Genomic DNA, 23,605 nt, shown 5'->3' with positions numbered 1-23,605 from the left:
GCAGGGAAATAAGTAATTCTTCTCTATCCAACACAGTAGTGCAGTACAACAGCCACTTCCTCCTACTTTGGAAAGGAAAGGAGGATACATCCTCTAAGCTCACAGTGTTTGAAGCCCTGCTGTGAATTATGAAATACCACCACATCATGTCTGCTTACAGAGGTGCTGGAAGGAGAAAGAAGAGATCTGGGCCCCAAATTTAATTGATAGAGGTTTTTTTCCTTCTTTTGGTGCCAAGCTTGTAAAATGTAGAAAAACTGACTGGTCCCTACATAAATAAAAGCCTTGGAAATGCAAATCTGGAAATAAAAAGACTTGGGAACAAATGTGACAGAGTGCTCCTACTTGAGACATAAAAAGAGGATCAGAATTCAGAGTAAATTACCACAATATGCGTATGTGGTAGGGGAATTCTGGGAAAAGTTTCACTGTGTTTAATGGTTTTGTTCCATAATTGCATACAGAATTCAACTGTAATGGAAACATTCTCTGTGTGTTTTTGTTACTGGAGTAGATGAAAGGACACTCATTCCACTTATCCAACTGCATGAAAAACAAAACTTTCACTTTACAGAATGCGACCAGCCAGTGTAACTACACCAATAGCTTGAAGGCTGGGCACCCAAGTCCTTTTCAATCTAAATAGGATGAAACATGTATTGCTGTTGACACAGTTGTCTGATTCATGCTGCTGTAAAATCAGATGCTGGCTTAGATTCTCTCTGAGATATTCAGCTGTTATTTACTAGGTCAAGCAACACTCTTCCTGAAGGAACTTATTTACTGAACTTTGTGCAGAGGACTTAGCTGGTAAATTCTTAATGCATGTTATAATACCTTAGGCTATATTTTATGCTATACTTAGCATTTCATTGAACCTCAGCTGGTGAGAAACACACATGTTTTGAATTTACAACAATCAGCAGTGCTTATTGCAAACTGTGCAGAACAGTGGGTATAATATGTTTTAAATCTGTCTTGCACAATCTTCAAAATATACTTGTTGTATTAGAACTTCTGAATTTCCCTTCAGATGGTCTGGAGAGGTATGAAGGACAGTGAAGCGGGCCACATTCAATAGGAAATTGATATACATTAAACATACATAATCACAAATAGTCATGCTTATAGCAAAAAAATTCCCTGACAGTGTGATTTTAAAGATGCAGTGAAATGAGAGTCTCATGGTTTAAGCCATTTTTAATCCTTTCAGATCCCAGTCCCAGGCAGGTTAAGGAGTTAAAAGGAACCTTTTATAATTAAATCCTTAAAAATATCTAAAAGCAGATTGATATTAGTCTACCATACCATTGTAGATACTTCTGCATAATCTTCCTGCCTAAAATGGTTTTATCTAGCTTTCCTTTTCTTTATTAAAGTGACATCTTTAGCTTCACCATAAACCTCCAAAATCAACAATCAGTATGTACAACCAAAGCTGTTTTACATGCATCTGGAGGCAGATTTTGAGGAATATTTTTAGAACTTGTACAAGGGCTAACCAGACAGACTTGGAGTTGCCAGGGGGCGGGAGAAAAAAAAAAAAGGAAGAAAATAGCAGAATATTTTTGGTAAAAGATAATATGATTGGAGTAAAGATGCTAAACCCATCATAGTTTAGTATCACCAGCCTAAGGAGCTCTAAATGACTTTGGGAAGCTTGCTCAGAAAGGCTTTTTTACTCCTAATTATAAAATTATGAGAATGTGACATGGTGTTTTGAAGGGAAAAAAAGGAACTGGGTGAGATTAATCAGTAGCTGGGATTTCAGCAGAAGGTGTGTGCCTGGAGAGGCTTGCTTGGCTATGAAATTGTTGTTCTGCTACAGGAAGAAGCAGCTTTGCCTTGGAGCAGAAAGTCCAGAGGGCTGCACCAGGGTCTCTCTTGCCACCTCTCATCAAAACAGTCCAAGAAACACTGAAGACACATCACATACACTCACCCATTTCTGCCAGAGAACCAACAATAAGCTGTGCAGAGCACCCTCACTATTGCTCTGTGGTCTCCTCAAATGAGCTCCCAGCGTATACAGAAGTGGAAGGTCTGTTGGTTTTTCCCTTTACATTGCATCTGATTTGCTTCAAGGTATCTTTTATGTTCTTTAACCACAACTCACAGCAGGCTGCTATAGCGACTTCCACATCATTCTAGTTTTGCTTCATAACCCGTAGAAGGTTTGTTTTGTTTTGGTTTCCTAGAGATCTCTCTGAAATGCATTTAAAATCCTGACATAAACTGCAAAATATGTCTTTCTAAAAATACATGCAATTATGGCATTTTGAACAGGTTGATCACTTACATTAATTAAAAATTACTTCATCTGCATATTGAAAATAGCTGTTTACATGAACTGGCATAATGTGCAATGGCAACATGCTAGGAAGACAGGGATGAAGGGGCACCATAAAGAGAACTGAAAAGCTGTATATAATTTTGCTGATATGAACCAGGCATAGGAGTCAACACAACTTCTTTTTGCACCCTTAGGAAATCATACATACATTTAAAAATATTTAAGAAGCATGAGGATTTCCTACCCTCTTTCCTGAGTCCCATGACTAGTAGCTAATGTGAGACAAATCAAATTAAGTTACCAGGACCACAACTTGTTCAGCTCCTCTCCCACATCATTATGTGAACCCTATTTTCTCTCCCTCCCACTTCATGCTGGTTCAAGCTAGGAGACTGTGTCTTGTATCTACCCTTATCTCTTCCCTTCTGTTAAACTGCTGCTGAATCCTTTGAAGTGTTTAACATTTAATCAGTTCTTACCTTTCTTGCCCAGAGAAAGGAAACAACAACCATTGCCTTCATTTTACAGTGAGATCACAAACAAAGCTAATCTAAATTCATTATTTACCATGAAGTCCAAACATGCAGACTGACACTATTAAATTCCTGCGGTTTGCTACATTACTGATATCATTGCCGTCTTCCACCCTAAATCCATGAATACACTCCAGGAATGTTGACAGCTAGTATTTTTGAGAAATATTTATTAACTGTGTAGCACCCTGGAAAAGTGTGTGTCAGAGCTGCTTTTTTAACTATTACATGTGAAGAGCAGTAGCTTAATATTTATACTTACACTATGGTGGCAGTGTAAGTATAAATATCAGAGATCTTGAAATGGTCCAAGGGTTCTGGATCTAAAAGGCATGGGATTCTGCATGATCATACCTATGCAATAAATTGTTTTGTTTATATTTTATGCTTGCAAAAAATATGTATAAAACTATGGAGAAAACTGTTGAGTTTGTAAATTTAGATATACCTGAAGAAATACCTGAATGGATTTTATGATTAACTTTTCCTTCTGTGTAGGACAAGACAGGATACTTAATCTGACAATCCTTTTATAAATCATATAACATCTTTGAAACCAACATACACTTTTCCGTCAAAACATGTAATCTATCACTTCCCTTATTCCAATGATCACAAACTTTCCTACTTTAAAGTAATTTGTTTCTATGCAGATTTCCCAGGCACTGGCTCTCACTATACTATTGTATGCTCAATTAAAGAGCCTGGAACAAACTGGAATTAAGTAAATTTTTAACCTTCTCTTGAGTTAGCTTCTTAAAATCCCTCACTGTGGGGCAGATTTCAAGACCATGTACATATACATATACATATACATATACATATACATATACATATACATATACATATATACATAACTTCTCTTCTAAACCTTTTAAAATTCTCCCATGTAAACTTAATCTTTCTGTCCTGTGCATAGGAATTATGTCAGTATCTTTAATTTCTTATCCCATTCATCCCTGCCTTACCAAAGATACATTGGTGTCAGTGTTCTCATCTCTCCTTGACTGCTTTGAACTAGTCTTGATCCTACAAGGACAATAAAATGGAATAAAATTCCACACAGTCTTAGCTGTTTCTCCCCAGTTTCTTGTCAGACAAACAGCCTATTTTCGCTGTAGGAGTAATGAAGAAAATAAGGAATTACTTTGTATTTTAGAATCTTCTCTGATTTCCATCAATAGATAGATGTCTTGTGTGACTTTGTTGCAGGCTGGCAAGTTTAACACTGATACATATACACCTAGGATTTTAAAATGTGCTGTAAGGGGTTCTGCAGAACCCAGATGCAGAGCAAGCTGAATTACCGAGGCACCCCTGACCTGAGCTCCTCAGCCGTATGCTGGGAGGTGGGGCTGACAAACACGAAGACAGAAGCACCCACACACAGGAATGCAGTGCTCCTGCACACTGTGGGTCACGTACAGGAACACGTTGTGTGGCACAGGACCCCTTCACTGCCTCAAAGCCACACCTAGCTCGGCACACACAGACCTCTGCTCCCTCTGGGTTTCAAAACCAGCCATCAAACAAGGCTGAAGGACTACACAGGGATTGCCTTCCCATCTGTCAAAGGAAAGATGCTTCCCTTATGCTAAATGGTTTGCTCAAGAGGGAATGACCTTTCTCCCCCCTCTTAGGACACGTGAGCTTTTTCAGAGTCTGTGCTATGCGCTTGAGTCCCAGCAGTCTCTTGGCAAGTAATGGAGCCAGAATGAGCATCCAACAAAACAGCTTACACAAATATTAATTTGTTGCAATTTGTCTTTCAAGAAAATGTTGCAACAGTCTTAACTCTGTGGTAATTCTATGGCTGCAATTATGGGATTGTGTACGTACAAAGGAGCCAGTTGCATCTCTGTTGTAATACTGGAAAATTTGGGAAAAAAACCTCTGAGAAAAAGGGCTTAAGGGTTTAATGACATAGTGACACATCATGTCTTCAATGGCAGACAGAAAAAACCCAAAACACAACACTCAATTAAAAAAACCCCAAACAAATCCAAAATCAAACCAAAACAAAAAAATACCACTAATGTAGTCTTGTTCAATATATCTTTACATTCTTCACTTTCATTGTAACAATTTTTTGTGTGTGTTCAATTTATTCTTTTATGTCATACACTTGTGACTGCCCAGTGCTCTATAGTATTATATTCAATATTTGATTTGAAAATCGCACAAGCAGAAAAAAAAATGAATATTTGAAAATAAATGCTTGTACTTTATGAAGAGAAGTCAGTATGTTCATGTGCCTGGGGGTTCAGCTTCCCAAATCCTAATTTAAAGTCTCTTTCGAGGACTATATTTAAAGGTATGCTTAAGAAACTGCTTCCACTGAGAGTAATTGGACCAAGATTTATGTTTAAAGTTAACCCTGAACAACTATCTCAAATAAGAGTTTTTTTTGTAATGGTAGACTAACACTCAGACAAGTCCAATGACTAGCACCTATTTTTGTAGTGGTGTCAGTACGAGAATAATCAGGGCCTTAACCTGCATTGCCCTGAACACTGCAAAAAATAGTAAGTGGATGTGCAGGCACAAAAGTGATCAATCAGAATAAATGAATTTTATAAGTACAGATCTACTGAAGGACAAGAAAAGGAAAGGGACAAACATAGGGATTTTTGCTGCTTTCTCCCTACCTTTCCATTAGCACCCAATAGTGAAAAATGCCCATTTCCATCAGTCAGTGCAATCACAGCTGCCTCGCCTGCACACGAGATAGACTGCACCATCCTTTCCCCTCACAACACCTACATTTATAGTCTGCAATACCTGCAAGCCTTTAAGATTACTCCTTTTAATGGTTTCCTCAAATACACTCTCTTAACCCCCCCTAAAAGGTTAATGTTTGAACACTGAACGGTTTATTTGGAAGCATTTACTTTCGATTTCCAGTAAATGCACATTCTGGGGACTTCCATGATATATATTGGTTATATCAAGGAATGGAAACATTACAGATGCCCCCCAGCTTACTGGCAAAGAGAGGACATTCTGTCAAAACAACACATTTTTTTGGGAACTAAGAATTTAATTTAAAATCTCCTTCTTTGATGGCACTCAAAGCATTTACATTAGGCATTTACATTCTCAATGTTTATATTGATATCTTAAGAACACTTAAGTAGAACATTTATTTGCAAATAAAATTTCATAACTTGGCAGACTTGGGTTCTCTTTATAAATCTAAGAACTATAAATCCTTTTCCATATAAACATATGTATTAGTTCCTACCGAAAGTGTGTGACAACCAAAAAGTTTATTCTTAATCTATAAACCTGCATGAGACACCTCATCCAACATAATGAGTTTGCACAGGCATAATTAAAAATATACATGTCCAGTAAAGGTAAATAAATAAATAAAAAGTAAGAAATAGCAGTGACTTGCCAGGAAAATTATGCTGTATGTTAGAAGAACCCATAGGTTCATTGAGATGCATTTGTGGTGGAAAATTACAGGAGAACTTATTTTCATCGTTCTGCTGAATTGAAAACTAGCGAAAAAGCAAAGAAAACAAAGACACCCCAAACTGTCCTTTTTGCTGGGATGTACACAGCCCAGCAGTGAGGGGGCTGTCAGGGAGATCTGCTCATTTTCTCCTGTCTGCAAGTATCCGTAGAGACGGTCCAAAGATTTGCAACACTAATGTGGGCATCATGCCTTCTGTTCTAAGACACAGAACAAAAACAGAATAAAAATAAAAACAAGATTGAAAAAAAAAAAAAAAGAAAAACCCAGAGTATTTTTCCAAATGACAACCTCAAGTGCCACACTGACTGCCCCACTGATTGCACTGGGGGTCACCGCAGAAGTGACACTACTTACTGAGAAAGAGCTCAGTACTGGTTTAGCTGGATTACTTAAATTTTTGGACAGCTCATCAGCAAGAAATTAGGAACAGGCCTCAGCATGGGTTTAAGTGTGCTGGACCCTGTGGCCTGCATGGTTTGTAGCTGCCTCCAGCTGGCCAGCCTGGCTGCCACCAGCGTGCTGCCCTGGAGGGACACCACACCCGGCTCATCCAGCCAAGGAGAAGCTGGGAGCACTCCAAGGCACACAAGGCCCTCAAACCACTGCTCTGGAGCTCCACTTGAGCCTGGCTCTGGTGGTGAACTCCGGTTTGACAACAGGTCTGCATTTCAATCCTCCAATGGAGATGGTGAACATGAACTCAAACTGAGAGTAAGCTCAGTTCAGGACTGTGTAATGTTAAATCCTACTGGTGAGTCCAGCATTAAAAGGCATTAGATTCTGGTGTTTATCAGCTTTGGGGAGCTGCAAAAAAGGCCTTTCAAGCCTGATATCTTATGTGCCTTGCTGTCAGAGTGGAATCCAAAGTTTATTTAAATATCTGGCTAGTTGTGGAGAAAGGGGTGAGCTTTGGCTCTCCAGAGGAAACATTTATCCTAATCCAGAGCTCAGAATTTTTACCATAAATCAGTAACCTGTTCAAGAACTGAGCACTTAAAAACTCAGACTGCCTCAAGAGGACTTAACATCCTACCATCTAAACCACACCTGCACAGCAAAAGCATATTTTGCCCATCCTGAGAGCATCCAAGCTCCCGTTCTGATTTCTCAGCAGCATCCACTGTGTCACTCAAGGTGACACTGGGAGGCCCTCTTCTGTCGGAATGAAGCAAGAATTATTTACTGCACAGAGGAGCATGGAAAGAAGCTCTGCTCTGGGAACTGCTGACTAGCACAGCCAGCTGCAGGCCTTGAATTTTGCTGTTGGCTTGTTGAAGTTTCTCTCAGGTTTGGCTGTTGGGGCTTCCTTCCTCCATCACCACCTAAGCAGAGAAATTTCTCATGCTCTTAAGTGATTTGGGTAAATGAAAAAATAATCTGATATGAGAGCAGGATTTTGTCCACACCTCATTTATTTTTTTTCCTACTTTCACCAGTGTAGGGAACATTAAAATTGTTTCTCAGAGAAGAGTCCCTAACACCCATGTTTTGTTTTGCTTTGGCGTTGTTGGGTGATTGGTTGTTTTGGGGTTTTGTTTTGTCATTGGTTGGTTTTGGTTTGGGGGTAGGAGGTGGGGTGTTTTTGGGAGCGGGACAGGGGAGGTGGTGGTTTTTGGTTGGTTGGTTGGTATCAGTTTTTTTACTATTACCATGACTTCTGAAATCTTGGATTTTTACATGGAGGGGGGTGGATGTGATGGTACGCAGTTGAACCAGGTAAATGAGAATGTGACAAACTAAACCAAAACATGAATTCAGCAGGAAGTTGAACGAGAACAGAAAATTTTCTCTTCCAATTAGGACAAGTTGACAATTGCCTAAATTTATGCTACCTTATCTTTATCCTTGACATTCAATGACCATTCAGGTATCAAGTGATACCTAGCAATGACACATTCAGCAGTGAGGGACACTCTTAACAGTTTTCAAGATAAGGCACAGCACATTGGAGATTATATAATCTACTGAAGGTGCATTTGCTTGAGCATCTAGAGCTTCTCTGCTCAAATGCAAAAATTGACAGTCAAACTCTTCAGTATCCACTCAAAGTAATGACTCCTACCCATTATTTTCCCAAAGGTAGATAGTGCTGCTATGGATAGTCAGAGGCTCAGCTCCTCTAAGAAAATCAATTATATTAGACTTTCTAAAGTAGTATACACTACCTGAGAAGGGCAGCAGAAAAATTATAAATCCAGAATTGTTTTACACTGATGTCATTTTTTTAATTCTCATTCTTAAGCAGAGATTTAGAAATTATTTCTTCAGCATTTCTGCAGATTTTCATGTACAAAACACTGATTAAAATAATTAAAAGCTTATCTTTGAGTTATCGTATTCTTGGAAAAGGAATATCAGTGGTTCCTGAAAATAAACAGGATAAATAGAAAATGCTGTAATGATTACTCAGCCTCTTTGGCTTGCAATGTGAAAACAGAATCCCTATCAGATTTGAGATTTTTTTATTTTTTTTTCATCCTCATAGGATGGAAATACAAGAACAATTGTTTTGATATTATCCAAGCAAGTTCATATTTGATCCAAAACAAAAGCATACACTTAGGAGAGTAAAACTAAGCACATTTTTAACTTCAAAAAGAATTATCTCTCATTTCTCTTACATTTGGGCCAAAGGCTTCAACTTTTCCAGTCTATCAATACAAAAGCATGTTTAGCTGCAGAAGAAAATACAGACAAAAATCCCCAAGATCCATGTGTAACCCTGAACACAGTTGATAATAATCTACCTGCTAAACTCTGTAGATAAAATAAAAAATCCCCATAACTGAATTATTTATCCTTGTTTTTAATACTTCTCAAGTGTCAATCCTCCTGAAATTCACTTGTAAAACTCAGATTGCAGTACAGGGGCTTGAAAACAACCTAGGAGATACAATCAGCTATCTTTCTTTCAAACAGATGGTTACTTTGGACCTCTTGAATGGCAAACTCCTCAGATCTGGGACCTCTTTTCCAGGCCAGAATGATTAACAATTTTCCATTAAAAAAAAAAAAAAAATATATATATATATATATAGGAATAGGACTGTGCAAGAATGGATTAAAGTATAAATGCCTCAGTGTTCTTCATTTCATTTATAAATGTCTTCACAATTATTTTTGTAACAGGGCTCAGGATATGAAGAGCACTGAAAAGACAGAGCAGGCTACTATTAGTAGAACCAGAAGATTATTTTGTCTTTTGCAGTATCTGGAAGAAGTATAGGTGTCATAAAACAGGATGACAAAAAGATGGTTTCTACTCTTAAAATAAATAGCATCTGACTTTTCTGGAGGCAATCCCCTGTGGATCCTTAATTCCCATCTTTCCTGACATTTTAAAAACACCAGAGTAAAAGGTAGCTGGAAGTTTCTCAGAATATAAACTGCAAAATAGCACAGACAGATTGACAAGAGACACCTCATTTACCCCATTTACAACCTGTGCATCCATCTCATTTGTTAGCATCGTTCATCAGAAGCATTCACAGTGCTGCAGAAAAGCCTTACTGTGCTTGCAGTGGCACAGGCTGCTTTCCTCCCTTGTTTCTGTGGCAACATCACCTCTTGTTTCTATGAGAAAAGTCACGTTACCATATTATTTAATCCACTATCTGAGCACACTTCACTCACTAGCTGGAAACACACAGGAGGGTTTCAGCATTGGACCAACAAACAGCCAGAGCTCCACAGGTCATGATGTCTCTGCTATTGAAACTATGCCTTCAAGCACCAGTGGAGCTGGAGATGAGCACCACAGTCAGCACCAGGCATCTACAGCAGGTTCCTTATTTCTGCAGATATAAGGCCAGGGAGCTAATTGAACACATGTCTTTCAGTAATATAATAAGGCCAGGGAGCTAATTGAACACATGTCTTTCAGTAATATATTTATTTCAGTAAGTATATATTATACATTTTAATATATAGTATATATATTATATTATAATATTTCAGTAGTTTCTTTTTATAATATGCTATAGATAAGATATTTTATCTCCACAAGAGTGATTGCCAGCCATATCAGCCATTTCCCAGCAAGCAATAGCCCACTTAGAGAAACAACAGCCAAAGGCAGATCTAGTCAGTCCCCAACTGTTTGAAGATGTCCATCCCAAGAATTGTTTGGATGGAAGAGACCTGAAACATTGTCTAGTGCCAGCTCCTCCTGCTGTGGGGAGGTATTCCTTCCATTGGCTCAAAGTCCCATACAATCTGGCCTTGAACACTTCCAGGCAAGGGATATTCACAACTTTTGTGGGCATCATGTTTTAGTGCCTCATCACCCTAACATGAAGAACTTCTCTCTCATATCTAATCTAAGCTCACCCCTTTTTAGTATGAAGCCATTCCTCTTTTGCCCCACCACTCCATACCCCTGTAAAAGTTCTTCAGCTCTCTTGTAGGTCTCCTTTAGGTACTGGAAGGTGCTGTAAGGTTTCCCTGGAGTCTTCTCTTCTACAGCCTGAACAACCCCAACTCTCTGTCTGTCCTCACAGCGAGGTGCTCCAGCCCTCTGATCATCTTTGTGACGCTCCTTTGGACTCACTCCAACCGCTCCCTCTCCTTACATCATGAATGTCACTACAAATCAAGACAAATTAGTAGCTGAAAGAAATTAACATAATTGCTGTCTTATCGCATTTCTTTCCCTTAATGTTTTTTTAAGTCATTTCCTAGCTATTAGGGATTGACCTACTAATTGCTGACAAAACAAAGCAGAGTCTGCATAGTGTAACACAGATTAAATTTTCAGCCAGGCATGCAGCTCCTCTCCTTCTCTTGGATGACGGCACTTATCCGTACCAAGGCTATTGTGTGCCATCTGGTGGACTTTCAGCTTTTGGTACAATTAACTTAAGTACAAATAAAGAGAGTCCTGATAACACTCTCAGGGGAATCTACCTTCTTTGACCATTGATAGTTTCATCTTATCATCCTGTATTTGCTCAAATTAATGTGTGCCTGACAGTAACAACTTAATTCCTCTCACATTTACTGTCAAATGAGCCTGTACTACTGTAACTGTTGTTAACTTTAGCTAACCCTTTACATTGATAGATTTTATACATAATTGAATGGTCATCCTTTTTAAAATAACTTCCACAAATCAGAATTCCTAACAGAATTCCATATAGAGGACCACAAGATGACAATCCTCAATGGCATTTAGGTGTTTAGTTCTCGATGACCAAAAATGGTATGATTAGTCCCTATTTGTCATGAGGGTCAAAGATATTGAAGCAAACCAATTGCCACACAACTTCAAAAACAAAACTGAGAGTTTGAGTATTCATTCTTCCTTCTAAGTATGACAGCAAGAACTTTCACTAAAAATACTGTAGGGCTGAAAATGAAAAAGGAGAAGCCAGCTAAAACATTTGGAAAAAAAATCCAGAGAACAATCTTTGTACCATATCTAACTTAGGCAGCTGAGGCATTTCTTCATTTATCCTTTTTATAGAGTGGAAGCTGTGGGATAAGGAACCTGTGATGGAATAAATTTCAAAATGCAGAAATTCCTCCAGGCATACAGTCCTAAGGGGGAGTGCATATCCTACTCCAGCACACTGCCATCAGCATTCTTCCACTCTGCAAGACTTCCAGGATTTTAAAGCTGGGTGAGGGCCACTCTCTGAATGAATGAGTGCACGTGCCACAGGAGAGCATCAATAAGCAATTGGATGAACTTTCTACTCAACATACATTGCCAATTCGGAAACCTGCATACAAGATGGCAGTGACTGTATGGATAGAAAAGACCAGCTGAGAGGTGCAGAAGTTGTGGTTGTCAAGGAATCTCCTTTTTGGAATCTGGCCATCCTTTCACAGAGAAAACAAGACAAACCCAGATAAAACAGGAAGAAAAAGAACAGCAGTGACTGCAAAGGCAGATTTTGGGTTTGGTCCCCATTGTTACTTGCAACCTGACCTCTAGAGACAAACAGTCTCAGCACAGTCTTATCAGCCACTTTGCAAACGTACCAACAGCTGTGCTGGTTTAGACATTGATTTTAGCTGCGTTTTGGACTCAGGCTCACTGCCGTGCTGCTGAAAGGTCGGCCGAGACAGACACTTTAAGCTGAAAGCTTACATCAAGAGTGAAAAGTTATACAACCAGGGAAGAGAAAGAAGCCAAGAAATTAATGTGGGGATATTAGGATTTAAGTCCAATGGTCCAGATGGTTTTAAGAACTGGCTGGAGGAGGTGGTATTTGGATTGAGATTCCTTCTTTCATCAGAGTATCTTTTACAGGGAGGTAGTGAGTCCAAGTCATGCCATGGGTCTGAAGTCTCCACAAGACTGCAAGACAACGTTGCTTTTTGGTACAGACAGACCCTGCTGCATCAGCAAGCTGCAGCACCTGGCAGGTGTGGACTTGCAGAGAAAAACAGCTGAGGCCAGGTATTTACAGTTAAAGGATTTCAAACAGGCTATTTTGAATTATCTCTGGCCTACCACACAGACTTAATGACCACTAGGATTTAAAGTTCATTCTCCTGATTGCTTTAGCCTGAAAGGAAATCTGGAAGTCCCAAGAGCACTGTGCAATGAAAACCAGGCACAGAAGCAGGGCTAAATGGAGATTTAATTAGAAAGTACAGACTCAATCTTGTAGGGAATCCTCTAGTGACAGAAGTTTTGATGGGGATAACCTTGGATAGCTGCAGGCCCTGAGAGATAGAGCCCTTCTGACACCATCTTGGCCAACCTGACTACAGGGTGAAAGACAAAAGTCCACATTTTTCTTCATACTGCTTTTCCATCCTATTATTAGTTTTCATTTTAAGAGCAAAGGTAGGTTTTTATTATCCTGGATAAAATTGAGTAGAACCCTTAGTGTATTATATGTTCTCACTGCAAACTAAATCCACTCATAAATAAGAGTTATAAAAAATATATTTCTTTTAGGAATAGAAGTGCATGCAGTTATTGTTTAAGGTCTTTCACCAAGATTGAAAGCACATTGCAAGGTTTAAATATGATCCAAATAGTTGAAATAAAAAATAAAATATTTTTTCCAGAAAGCTGAGACCATATAACATGAAATTAATTTCAACAGACATTAAATACCTTGGAGGACTAAAGCCACATACGAATACAGATTACAGTAGTTCAAGACATTTTCTCTTTCAATTTTGGAGTTTGGTATGACATCTGAAAGCCATTTTTATGTCAGGTCTTTCACACTAATCCAACTTTACTTGCAGTAAAGTACTGCAAATTATACCATTTGTTTTACTTGTGAAAGCTAACAATGTCCTGTCTTCACAGTGTGTTCAGTCAAAGAAAACTTTCTGGTGATGTAGTATTTGAGTAGTTTCAAAGGCTTTTGCATCACTAAGTGTTTTATAGGGAGTTCAAGGATTTCTGGTATCTGATGTAAGACTTGTTTCCACAAAACAGTGTTTCTGAGCCCTCCACAGTATAAAAGGAATTTTAACACCTGAAACGAAACCGATACGTACTTTTTTTCTTTCTTTTGTAACTCCCCATATGGATTCAATCAGTTTGAAACTGTACATTTACTATAACAAGTTAAGTTGATATAAATTAGATTTAAATCAATGAGAGAACACCTTCTCAACGTTTTGCATGAGTTCAGTTGAGTCAGTTTAAAGTAAAATCATACTGTGCCACTTTGTGTGGATATAAAGTCTGAATTACCTTTCTGGACCATGTCTTCACTAACCAGCCACAAATTCCATTGATCCCAACTGGACAAGGTTTTAGTACTGCAGTTCTAATTTAGTACTGCAGAAACCGTAAGGTTTCTGGACAAGGTTCTAGTACTGCAGTTCACTTTGTAAGTAATTGCTGTGTAGAGCGTACCAGCAACCCTATTGAGGACTTGTACTTTATTTTGTTCTCCTCAGTCTGCAGCTATTAAATGCACCTAAACATTTCTCACCATGTGCACAAACTGAATCTAGGGTCTAGCAACAGATAACAAATTCTGTATTCTTAAAACTGCTGTATGTGAAGAACGCCACTATTCGTCACTGCGTCTTTTGCCTGGATCACCAAATGCCCAATTTAAATTCACAAGGCCAATTCACAAGTTTCCAACGCTGAAACTCTCCTGTGTGCTTCCAGCCAGTGAATGAAGCGTATTCAGATAGTGGATTAAATAACAGGATAACGTGAAATAAATAATATTTTATATAATTTATATATAATATTAAGAATAAGAAATATTCTTATTCTTAATATGATAACTTTCTCATGGAAACGAATTCACAGGTGCCAGGTTTCCCGCCCCAAGGAGCAGATGCTCCGCGCGGGTCCCGGGGCTCCCGCCGGCGGCTCCGGGGGCCGCGCTCCCAGCGCGCCGCTGCTCGATCCCCCTGCGCGCCGCTCCCGTAAGAGCCGGACTCGACGCTCCTTCCAACTCAGAACAGTCCGTAATTCCGACAAGTTTCCAACAGGTTGGAAAGAGTTAAACCACGACACGGTCCTGCGGCACGAAACGCCCCTCCGAAGGCGAGCACACCCCCCCGGAACTCCGTCACTGCGGCAGCCGGGCTCGCCGCGGCGGAGGGCCGGGCCTGACGCCATCGCAGCGCGCCGCGGGCCCGTGCGTGCATGGCCGTGCCGCGGGAGCCGCCCGCCGCCCCGGCGCTGCCGCCGCCCGCCCCCGCCGCCCCCGCCGCCGCCGGCGCGCCCTCGTTCGGCGCGGCCCGCGCGCTGGTGGCGCGGCGCCACTCGTGCCTCGTGGCGGCGGCGCACCGGCGGCACGTGGCGCTGCCCCCGCGCTTCCTGGGCCGCAAGCGCTCCGGCATCCGCGCGCAGCTGGACGCGGAGCTCCTGCGCTACTCGGAGAGGTGACCGCGGGCACCCGGCGGGGCCGGGAACGGCCCGGCCCGGCTGCTAACGGGGCCCCTCCTCTTGTCCTTCCAGCCTGCAGGGCGTGCCCGTGGCTTACGACAACATCAAAGTGGTGGGGGAGCTCGGCGACATCTACGATGATCAGGGGTTCATCCACCTGGACGTGGAGGCGGACTTCATCATCTTCAGCCCCAAGAAGGGGAAGAAGCTGGTGGTATGCGAGCGCATTGGCGTCTCACGGGATGGGCTTTTTTCATTAATTGGTCAAAGCTTGGCTTATCTCAACATCAGGTGGTCTGGGGCTTAGGTGGAGACATTTTAGTTTGTTAGCTTATTCGTTTATGGGTAGTTCATAGCAAATTAAAGTAGTCTGTACTGGTACTTTTTACTGTAATTTGTCTGTTGTGTCTGCCTCTAGGTTTGTTGAATTTACATATAAATATCTATTGCTAAACCATTGTATCATAGGGATTGCTCATTTAATACTGTGTCATGGCTGCGTATATCATACTGGTGTTCCATTCTGAAGAGCGCATAGTTCTCAACCAGGTACATTTGTTACAGTGACGGGAACGTTTAGGAGGGCAGATGTTTAGGAGCAGTACATCAAGTTGAAGCCTGCCTTTCAGTAAAGGCGTTGTATGGATCACAGAACAGCTTTGAGCTTGTCAAAACCCTTGCTCAGCACTTGTGGGTGAAGCACGTTGAGAGCTGGCTTACATTCATTGTTGTGCCATACCTTTTGCAACCCAGGTGGTGTCTTTATAATTGTGTTTCAGGGTGAATGTGCCATCTTCCTAGGAGGAGAATTGAAAATTTTTCAGTGTCATTAATTCTATCGGTAAAACAAAGGTAGATATGGATTCATATGCAGATGTGTCAGAAATCCACTGAATGGAGTATTCAGAAGCTTTTTATGTGTCTTCCCTGTCTTCAGCTGCTGTGCCAGCTTGAAGAGCATTTTAGGCAAGTAAATCAGACTTAAAATGGCTTCAAAGTGAAGTCGATCACTGAAGTGTAAGGAAAGAGTCACCTACTCAGGTATTCACTGTAGCTAAATCCCATATTTTGACTTGTTCTCCTGCAGTTCAGTTCTATTTTCAGAGGAATTCTATAAAGAGTTTACAGGACTAATTTTGATTTTAGTGAAGGAGCATTAACTTATTGCTAAATAAACTGACTTCCTAACTTGTACATAAACTCTTACTGCAACTTTTCCATATGGGAAACTAAATATTTAAAGGGTTTGCATTGAAAGGGCTGATTTTTGCTACAGACTTGCATGACATTCTTTTTCTTTTTTAGGGTGTAATTAATAAAGTGGCCCCTAGTCACATTGGCTGCCTGATACATGGCTGCTTCAATGCATCTATCCCCAAGCCTGAACAAATGTCCCCTGTACAGTGGCAAGAGCTGGGGTTAAAAATAGGGGATGAACTGAAATTTCAAGTGTTGCACTTGGATTCTGATACAGCTGGGGTGTTCTTCATTCGAGGAGGACTCACTAAAAGCAGGTATGGTGCCTTAACAGAGAATATTTTTAACTGCTTTAATATGTTTTTTGCAAGCTAAGTGATTTTAATTACATCTTAGTCTTTCAGCTTTCTTATTTTTACACAAATCCCTATATAACTGTATCTATAACTATATATATAAATATATAAATTAAAAAATATATATATATGTGTTGGCTTAAACTAAACTTTCTGCTGTTTAGAACTTCCATGGAAATTTTCCCTGGAAAAAATAAAACTAGGTGTTTCTTGAGCTTTAAAAATCTGAGTATGTTGACCTGTTCATTGTGGATGGCATATATAATATTTGCTCAAAATAGCACACCCAGGTGTTCAAGAGTAACTTTGTGCATAGGCTTTTCAAGTGCAAACAGTCCAGGGGTCCTGAACACAGTGTTTACATTGACATTTGAACACAAACGCATGCATATGTATTGTATATTGACAAATACATGACTTAAATACTTGCTAAAACATGAGAATTTCAAAGATGAGAAAATGTGTCAACTTCCTCCTTAGGACTCTGTAAGTTTATGGGTAACTTTGCAAGAAATCTTGTCTTCAGAAGAGTTCATTCATGTTTTTCTTTTAAAGCGGTCATTTACTGAGCAATGTTTTTCTTTCAGCGTGATTTTGGTTTTGATTAAATGTATAATATGACTCCTACTGGCAAATTCATGGCATTTTTTGTTTGTTTCTTCTTTTGATCTGGAAGGATGCTCTGGATAATTTCAGTGGAATTGCAGTGAAAGTTAGCAGTTTTGTCTTCAGTGCCTCTGGGGACATAAAAACCTCCATGGTTTTTAACTGCATTCTTTCCATATTTGTCTTAGACATTTTTCCAGTGCTCTTGGTTGCAAGGTAGCTGTTGGAGGGGGAAAATCTGTTGGGTTTTTGTGGAGTTTTTTGGGTTTTTTAAAACTTTTTGGGCATCACTTTTGTTTTAATTAGAGTAGGGTAATTGCTTGGTAAAATCAGCAGTGTGCCTCATATATGACTGAATTGGCCACTAGCTGGGTGTTTTTGTGAATGACTTAAAAAAAACCCAAAAAATCTTTACTACACATTGTGTAGTTATGAATTAGGGGATGAATGAGCACTAGAAAAAAGGAATTACCAAATGGTCTGTATGGCACTTTAGAGAAGAAATTTAGGCTAAGATTTGAAAGAGAATATTTATTATGTGGTAAGAAGGAAACTAGTAAGGTAATAGAAATTACCCTGAGAGTATTAAACTCTGATTCTCTGTAACACAGAGTATCATGTTCTCCACTTGTTGTTTTTAACAAATGTTTATCTTCTATCTGCTTGGTGTTTTAGCAAATTTTGACATTTCACTGTGTGAGGTACCCTGACATGTCTCTAATCCAGTTTATGTTGTATATTTGTTTACAGCATGCGGCCCAAAAAATCTGCTGCAGTCCCTGAAAGTACAAATGGGGATGAAATTCAAAATCTTGAGCACCAGGAAAATGGCCTGAATAACTGTGGAGAAGATAATGTCACTGAAGAGCCTTTAAATGAGATGGGTAACCTGGAGAGGGAAAATGAAGAGCCAGGTGCTGATGCTGTGAATGGATTATGTGATGACAAAAAGAAGAAGAAGAAAAAGAAAAAAGATAAGGACAAGGACAAACAAGGAGAACAGGAACTTGTATTGCCTACCAGTGACTCCAGTGGTTACCAAAGTGACCATAAAACGTCAAAGAAAAAGAAGAGAAAGCATTGTGATGAAGTTGAAGAAAGTGAATTATCTCAGCTGTCAGAAAAACCCAAAGCAAAAAAGAAAAGGACTGAGGTCTGAAGTGTCTTCCCTGCATTACATTTCAGATGTTTTTGATAAGTTTCAATAAAACCCTGTTTTGAAAATATGTATCTCTTTTTCTTTACTACACAGTCTGCTCTGCTAGGTCAGATGGTGTTTGTGTGATTATGTGCACCAGCAGTTTGAAATGCAAGATTTTTTTAAGTCGTGATAGAAGCCATACCTTCCTGGCTTTTTTACTGGAAAACAAGGCACAGAAGAACTGTGGAATGTAATTACAGGAGCACATGGATCACCTCTCTGTCTGCTTTCCTGTTCCACATTAGCATTAGCCAGTTGGTAGTTACAGTGTGTGCTACTATAACTCCATCTTTGCCAATCAGTGTCTTGATTTTACATGAGTAGATTAGGATTATCTTTGGGTTTCTGGGAAATTCATGTGAATTCCCAGGAGGCTTAAAAGAGAAATTTTTGAGTTTAAGTTTTCAGCTTTTGGTTGCAGCTCTTTTCAGTTGTGAGGAGCTCTGGGGAGAACTGTAGCGTGTGTAGTGTTTCACCAAGGTAGGAGGCAGTGATGGCTTTGGTATTGATTTACCTGTTACAAGAAGAAATAATCAGCTCCTTGAAAGCCTTGTAAGTAAAGAGCATGAATGTGGAAACTTGCTGTTTATCTCTTTTCCTAGGTGATAAAACATTTTGCTGTAGTGATTAGTTCTGATGCTATTAGCTCGCTTTAATAGAAGTGTTTACACCTTCTAATAACATCCATTCACATTGAACATGTTCTGAATTTCGAGTCTGACAATACTTAGGACTCACTTTGTATATTAATATCATTTATACTTCTTTAAAGCTCCAGATGTGCCAAGACAAAGTTACCAGCTTACAGGCTCGATGGCGTGACAGTACACAGTAGGCATTTTAAAGTTATGGTGCTATAAAGAGCCAAGTTAAGAATTTTTGAAGACTTAGAAAGAAAGTGCACTTCAGTAGCTAATGCCTGCAGTAGCAGAAACTGCAGGATGTCCTCTTGTGTTAGCTCTTCAGTGTACTCCATCTTGAGATGAAGCCAGTTTCTGAGCAGTCCTGAGGTGAGCACGAGTTGCCCCTGTTGTGTTTCTATGTGTCATGATCCTGACACTTGATTTCCACACAATTTCATAGGCACTGGCTCTTCTATCCATTTCTCCTGTACTGTGATAAAACCTGAGAAGTCAGATGATGTTTGTAATGTATTACACCATGCTGCAGGATCAGCTGAGGGCAGTATTCTGGTGTGTTATTGGTTGTAGAGAATGGCACAGAAGTCCCATGGAAACATAATTTTGTCAGAAATTATGTACTACTTGCCCCTATATATGTATATATATATATAAAATATACGTATGTTTAGGTAGTGACTTGAGGGACAAGTTGTATGGATGGGTAAGAAGGACAGAGGAGGATGGCAAGCACAGATAGTTCTTGATGGTGCCAACATGAAGAGAAGGATGGAGGCAGTTACTATTGCAGATTAACCAAAGATTGATTCACATGACTTGATCTCTTACTCCTTAATACTCACTGCACCTCACTTTCCTTTCTTCAAGGGAAGAAGGGAAGCACATCTGCAGAGTGAAGCCTCACCAGTTGATAGAAGCAGTTTGTAGCACCAAAAGTCTGTTTTGCTCTGTTCTGCCTTTTCATCAGCATGCAAAGGAAGACATTCAGGGGGAAGCAGTGAAGTTGCAAGTAATGAATCAAGTAATAGACAATATAAATGCTTTCAGCACTTTGCTCTTTTGCTCTTTTTCCACTTCTGCTCCTTTACTGTTCTCTTAGAAATTGCTTACTGTAGTTCAGCAAATTGTGCAAACTGTTTTGTTGATGATTAGTCTTTTCTGAAAGCCTACAATAGTCTCAGTTTTGGGCCTTACTTAGAGGCAGGTTTATTTTTGGCACAAAAGTTTGGCTGGCACCCACTTGTATCATTTTTTGGGGTTTTTTCTTGGGTTACAACAAAAGAGAGCAGTTAAAAATAAATGCAGGAGCTGGCAATTAATGATTGCTGAACAAGTTGTTTCTCCAGCGATACAAATACCACAACATGTTAAATTCCTACTAAGTTTTGTGTCTTTGGAAGGGGAAAGGGAAGAAAAGATTTCAAAAAAGAGGGAAGAAAAAAGTGGTTTACACAGTTGGAGGCAATATTGGCAGCCTCAGAGCTGCACTGTTGATGTTGCTGTAAATACTGTTTTGACATTTGCTAAATATGGCAAGAAAACTTGGATTTTCAAAAGTGAATTTTCACTCTGATCATGATTTAAATCACTTGTCTTTGGTTTTTTTTACCCATAAAAAGGCAAGATTTTCTGATGCTTGTAATTAACAAAGGAACTGAACTTGACACTTTCCAATAAAGTTTCTCTGAAGTTTGATCTCTATAAACCTTTAAGTTCCTGCTTTGCCTTTCCTGCTTCATTTGTATAACTACAGATGAAGAGTTATATTGAATTTTAAGTTGAGACAAGATTTTGGAGTATATAGAACAATCATTTATAAAGCTTCCTGAGAGATGAGGTTCATTTATAAAGCTTCCTCAGAGAACAGCCCTTCTGTTCCTTTTTTCAGGGTGCATTCTAGTACAACTCATTTCACATAGCAAAAAGAAGGTTAGAAAGTAAAATTATATTTTATCCTATAACTGTATTTATAGTTACACCAAGGTAAATGTGATCTAGAGAAAAAAATTGCTGGATTCATTTTTTTGTTGTTGTTGTTTTAATAAGCTTGTAACAAAGCCAATATTTACTTATGGCTATGCTTGATATTCTTTTGTCCTTATTACAGAACATGAAGTTCCAACTTAATCAGCTATAAGTTTCTAAAGTAGAAACTGCTACTTTGTAGTATAAATATTTTGATTCTGCAAATGTTTCTCAGTGTATTGTATGCCTTTGGCAGAAGAGCAAGCAGTCTTACAAGAAGATATTTTTAGCTGTCTCTAAAACAATTGTTTTGTATTCTCTGAAGCTTGCAATAATCTGCAGTGCTAACTTTTGCTCTCTGTCTTTTCCTTGCTTCTCTAAGAAAAAAATTCTTTGCTTTTGACTTGGCACTTTGCTACTGCTTTAAATACTTAGCCCAAACAGCCTAGTGGATGAGGTCTAGGGAAAGGTTTTTAAAGGTCTTCAGCGAGCTAGCTGCCCTGTGGAAAACCATGAGCCGTGATCAAATCTGCCTCTGAGTAAACAGTTTGCCTTTGGAAGCATCCCAACCTCAGCCAGCCCTAGACAGTACAGACCTTTGCTGTGAAAAGGTTATGTGATCTGATGCTCTCAGATGATTATTACTGTTGGCTATGGAAGGACTGAAATAGTTTCATTCTAATCAAAATGTTGATTCTATTCTGCTATTTAGCTTTTAGTAATTCTGTATATTTAATAAAGTCTGAGAGACTTCAGTATCCAGTAGGCTTTGTTTATAAGGATCTTCTTTGTTTTAAGTATCTTCTGGATTCATGTGAGCAAAAAATAAGACTGAAAATCAAGCTTTGCACTTCTTCAGTACTGTCAGTAGATAAGTTTTTACAGACATAGCTCAAGATTTTTTTACTTTTCATGACTTTACACATAATTAAGATAAAGATGGGTTGAAATCAGTTGTAAATATTGTCCCAAACCACTCAACTGACCTGATGTTAAGCAAGTGAAAGCAATTGCAGCCTGGTCATGACTTCAAGTTCCCCTGAAGCCAACTGTCCTATGCAAAGAAGGAATAAGCTTTAATTTTCCCATTTTAAGAACCCCTGCTCCATAAGAGTGATCTTATGGAGATGATCTCCTCTCATTTCCTAAATACTGTGATACATCTATAGAGTATCACTGCTGCTAGAATGTTTCTGTTACAAACAGAAACAGATGAACTTGGAAAAGAACTTATTTGATAAATCTATCTATAAAAACAGATTAAATTAACTTGCTGTACAGAAGGTGAGTAAAACAAGCAATTTTTAGTGTGTAGCAAAGCAACCTTACAAACAGAGGAAAGAATTTTGCTACAAGATTCATTATCAATACCTCCCTCCTTTATGGATTATTTTAGTGATTTTCATATGGTTAGAAGGTTAAGCTGTGAGCTTTGGTCTCTACATTTGTATGATACTTAGTAAGAATACAGTTAAAAAGACAGGGATAACTATTGCCCTTCAAAGCTGTCTTGGTTATTATTACCCATTAACCTGTTTCCTTTATATTTTCCTTCACTGGTGCCTTTGGTGTGTAGAAACTTCTCTAAGAATATTTTTAAACACTGTGAATGTGATGTCCCATTCGAAAGCAGGATTTCATTGTGCTGCACAAATTGAGAGAGGAGAAGTGTATTTCAGAGGCTCTGGTAAGAGCCAATCTGTCAGTACTGTGTTGCTTAGATGCTCACATTACTCCTGTGTAGGTTGGACACTGTGAAGGCTGGACACTGAAGAAGCAGATCTTTATCAAATGCTTTGACTTGAGTTTCAGGTAAGGTCATTTTCAGAAATAAATTTCAGTTCTACCTGCAAAGGCATCCTGAGTGGGCATGAGCTCACTGTGGTACCTCCATGCCCAGCACACGCAGCTCCTGGTGGAGACTTAAAGAGCAGCAGTCAGTGGAATTGCAAGTATGGTCCCAGATTTCATTGAAAGCATTTTGTCAAAATTAGTATGGAATAACTCCCAGTCATTCAGGGAGCTGGCTACAGCCAGAGTAATCTTGTTTTCAAAGAGCAGGCTACAGCTCCCTGTGGTAAGTCACAGCCTGTGCTTTTATTTCCTTATAATAGATGTGTTAGCACATGGATAACTTTATAATTCTGTATGGATCAGTCAAATCAACATTTACAGGCTGGACTGAAAGAGAAGGCAAATTTATCCTCCTGCATCAGTAAACATGAATATTAATATCAGAAAAGTGAGACTTTTTGGAGCACTATAAAATTTTTGGATCAGTTCCTTTTTTGTTATAGATAACAAACCAGTGACATCTGACCCTCTTTCAGGATAATGCCATTTTCTAATATATACGTTTGAAGGTTCATTTTTTCTCCAGAGATTTGGTCATCTCTACATGGGCTCACAGATGACCAGTTTTTATGAAGCACTTTCCTAGAAGGACAGCCATTTGTCTCTCAGCTGAAAAAAAGCCACAACCCCCCCCCCCCACAAAAA

At 39.3% G+C, this 23,605-nt stretch overlaps 1 protein-coding gene across 1 annotated transcript; it reads left to right on the top strand.

Annotated features, from left to right (window-relative positions):
- Window positions 1–14,897: 14,897 nt before the first annotated feature.
- POLR1F (RNA polymerase I subunit F) lies at window positions 14,898–18,525 on the top strand. Its single transcript, XM_059477498.1, has 4 exons — window positions 14,898–15,136; window positions 15,213–15,354; window positions 16,446–16,654; window positions 18,050–18,525. Exons 1-4 carry the CDS (start codon window positions 14,898–14,900, stop codon window positions 18,456–18,458), a joined length of 999 nt encoding a protein of 332 aa, XP_059333481.1. The 3' UTR covers window positions 18,459–18,525.
- The last annotated feature ends 5,080 nt before the right edge of the window (window positions 18,526–23,605 follow it).

Source organism: Ammospiza nelsoni, chromosome 1 (assembly GCF_027579445.1).
Source record: "Ammospiza nelsoni isolate bAmmNel1 chromosome 1, bAmmNel1.pri, whole genome shotgun sequence".
NCBI classification, from domain to species: Eukaryota; Metazoa; Chordata; class Aves; order Passeriformes; family Passerellidae; genus Ammospiza; species Ammospiza nelsoni.
This window is presented reverse-complemented; position numbering and strand designations above follow the sequence as displayed.

Excerpts from the sequence above, each read along its gene's own strand:
- POLR1F (XM_059477498.1), top strand. The coding sequence starts at position 14,898 with ATGGCCGTGCCGCGGGAGCCGCCCGCCGCCCCGGCGCTGCCGCCGCCC. Across the intron at positions 15,137-15,212 it reads CTCCTGCGCTACTCGGAGAG|CCTGCAGGGCGTGCCCGTGG; the intron begins GTGACCGCGGGC and ends TTGTCCTTCCAG. Across the intron at positions 15,355-16,445 it reads AGAAGGGGAAGAAGCTGGTG|GGTGTAATTAATAAAGTGGC; the intron begins GTATGCGAGCGC and ends TTTCTTTTTTAG.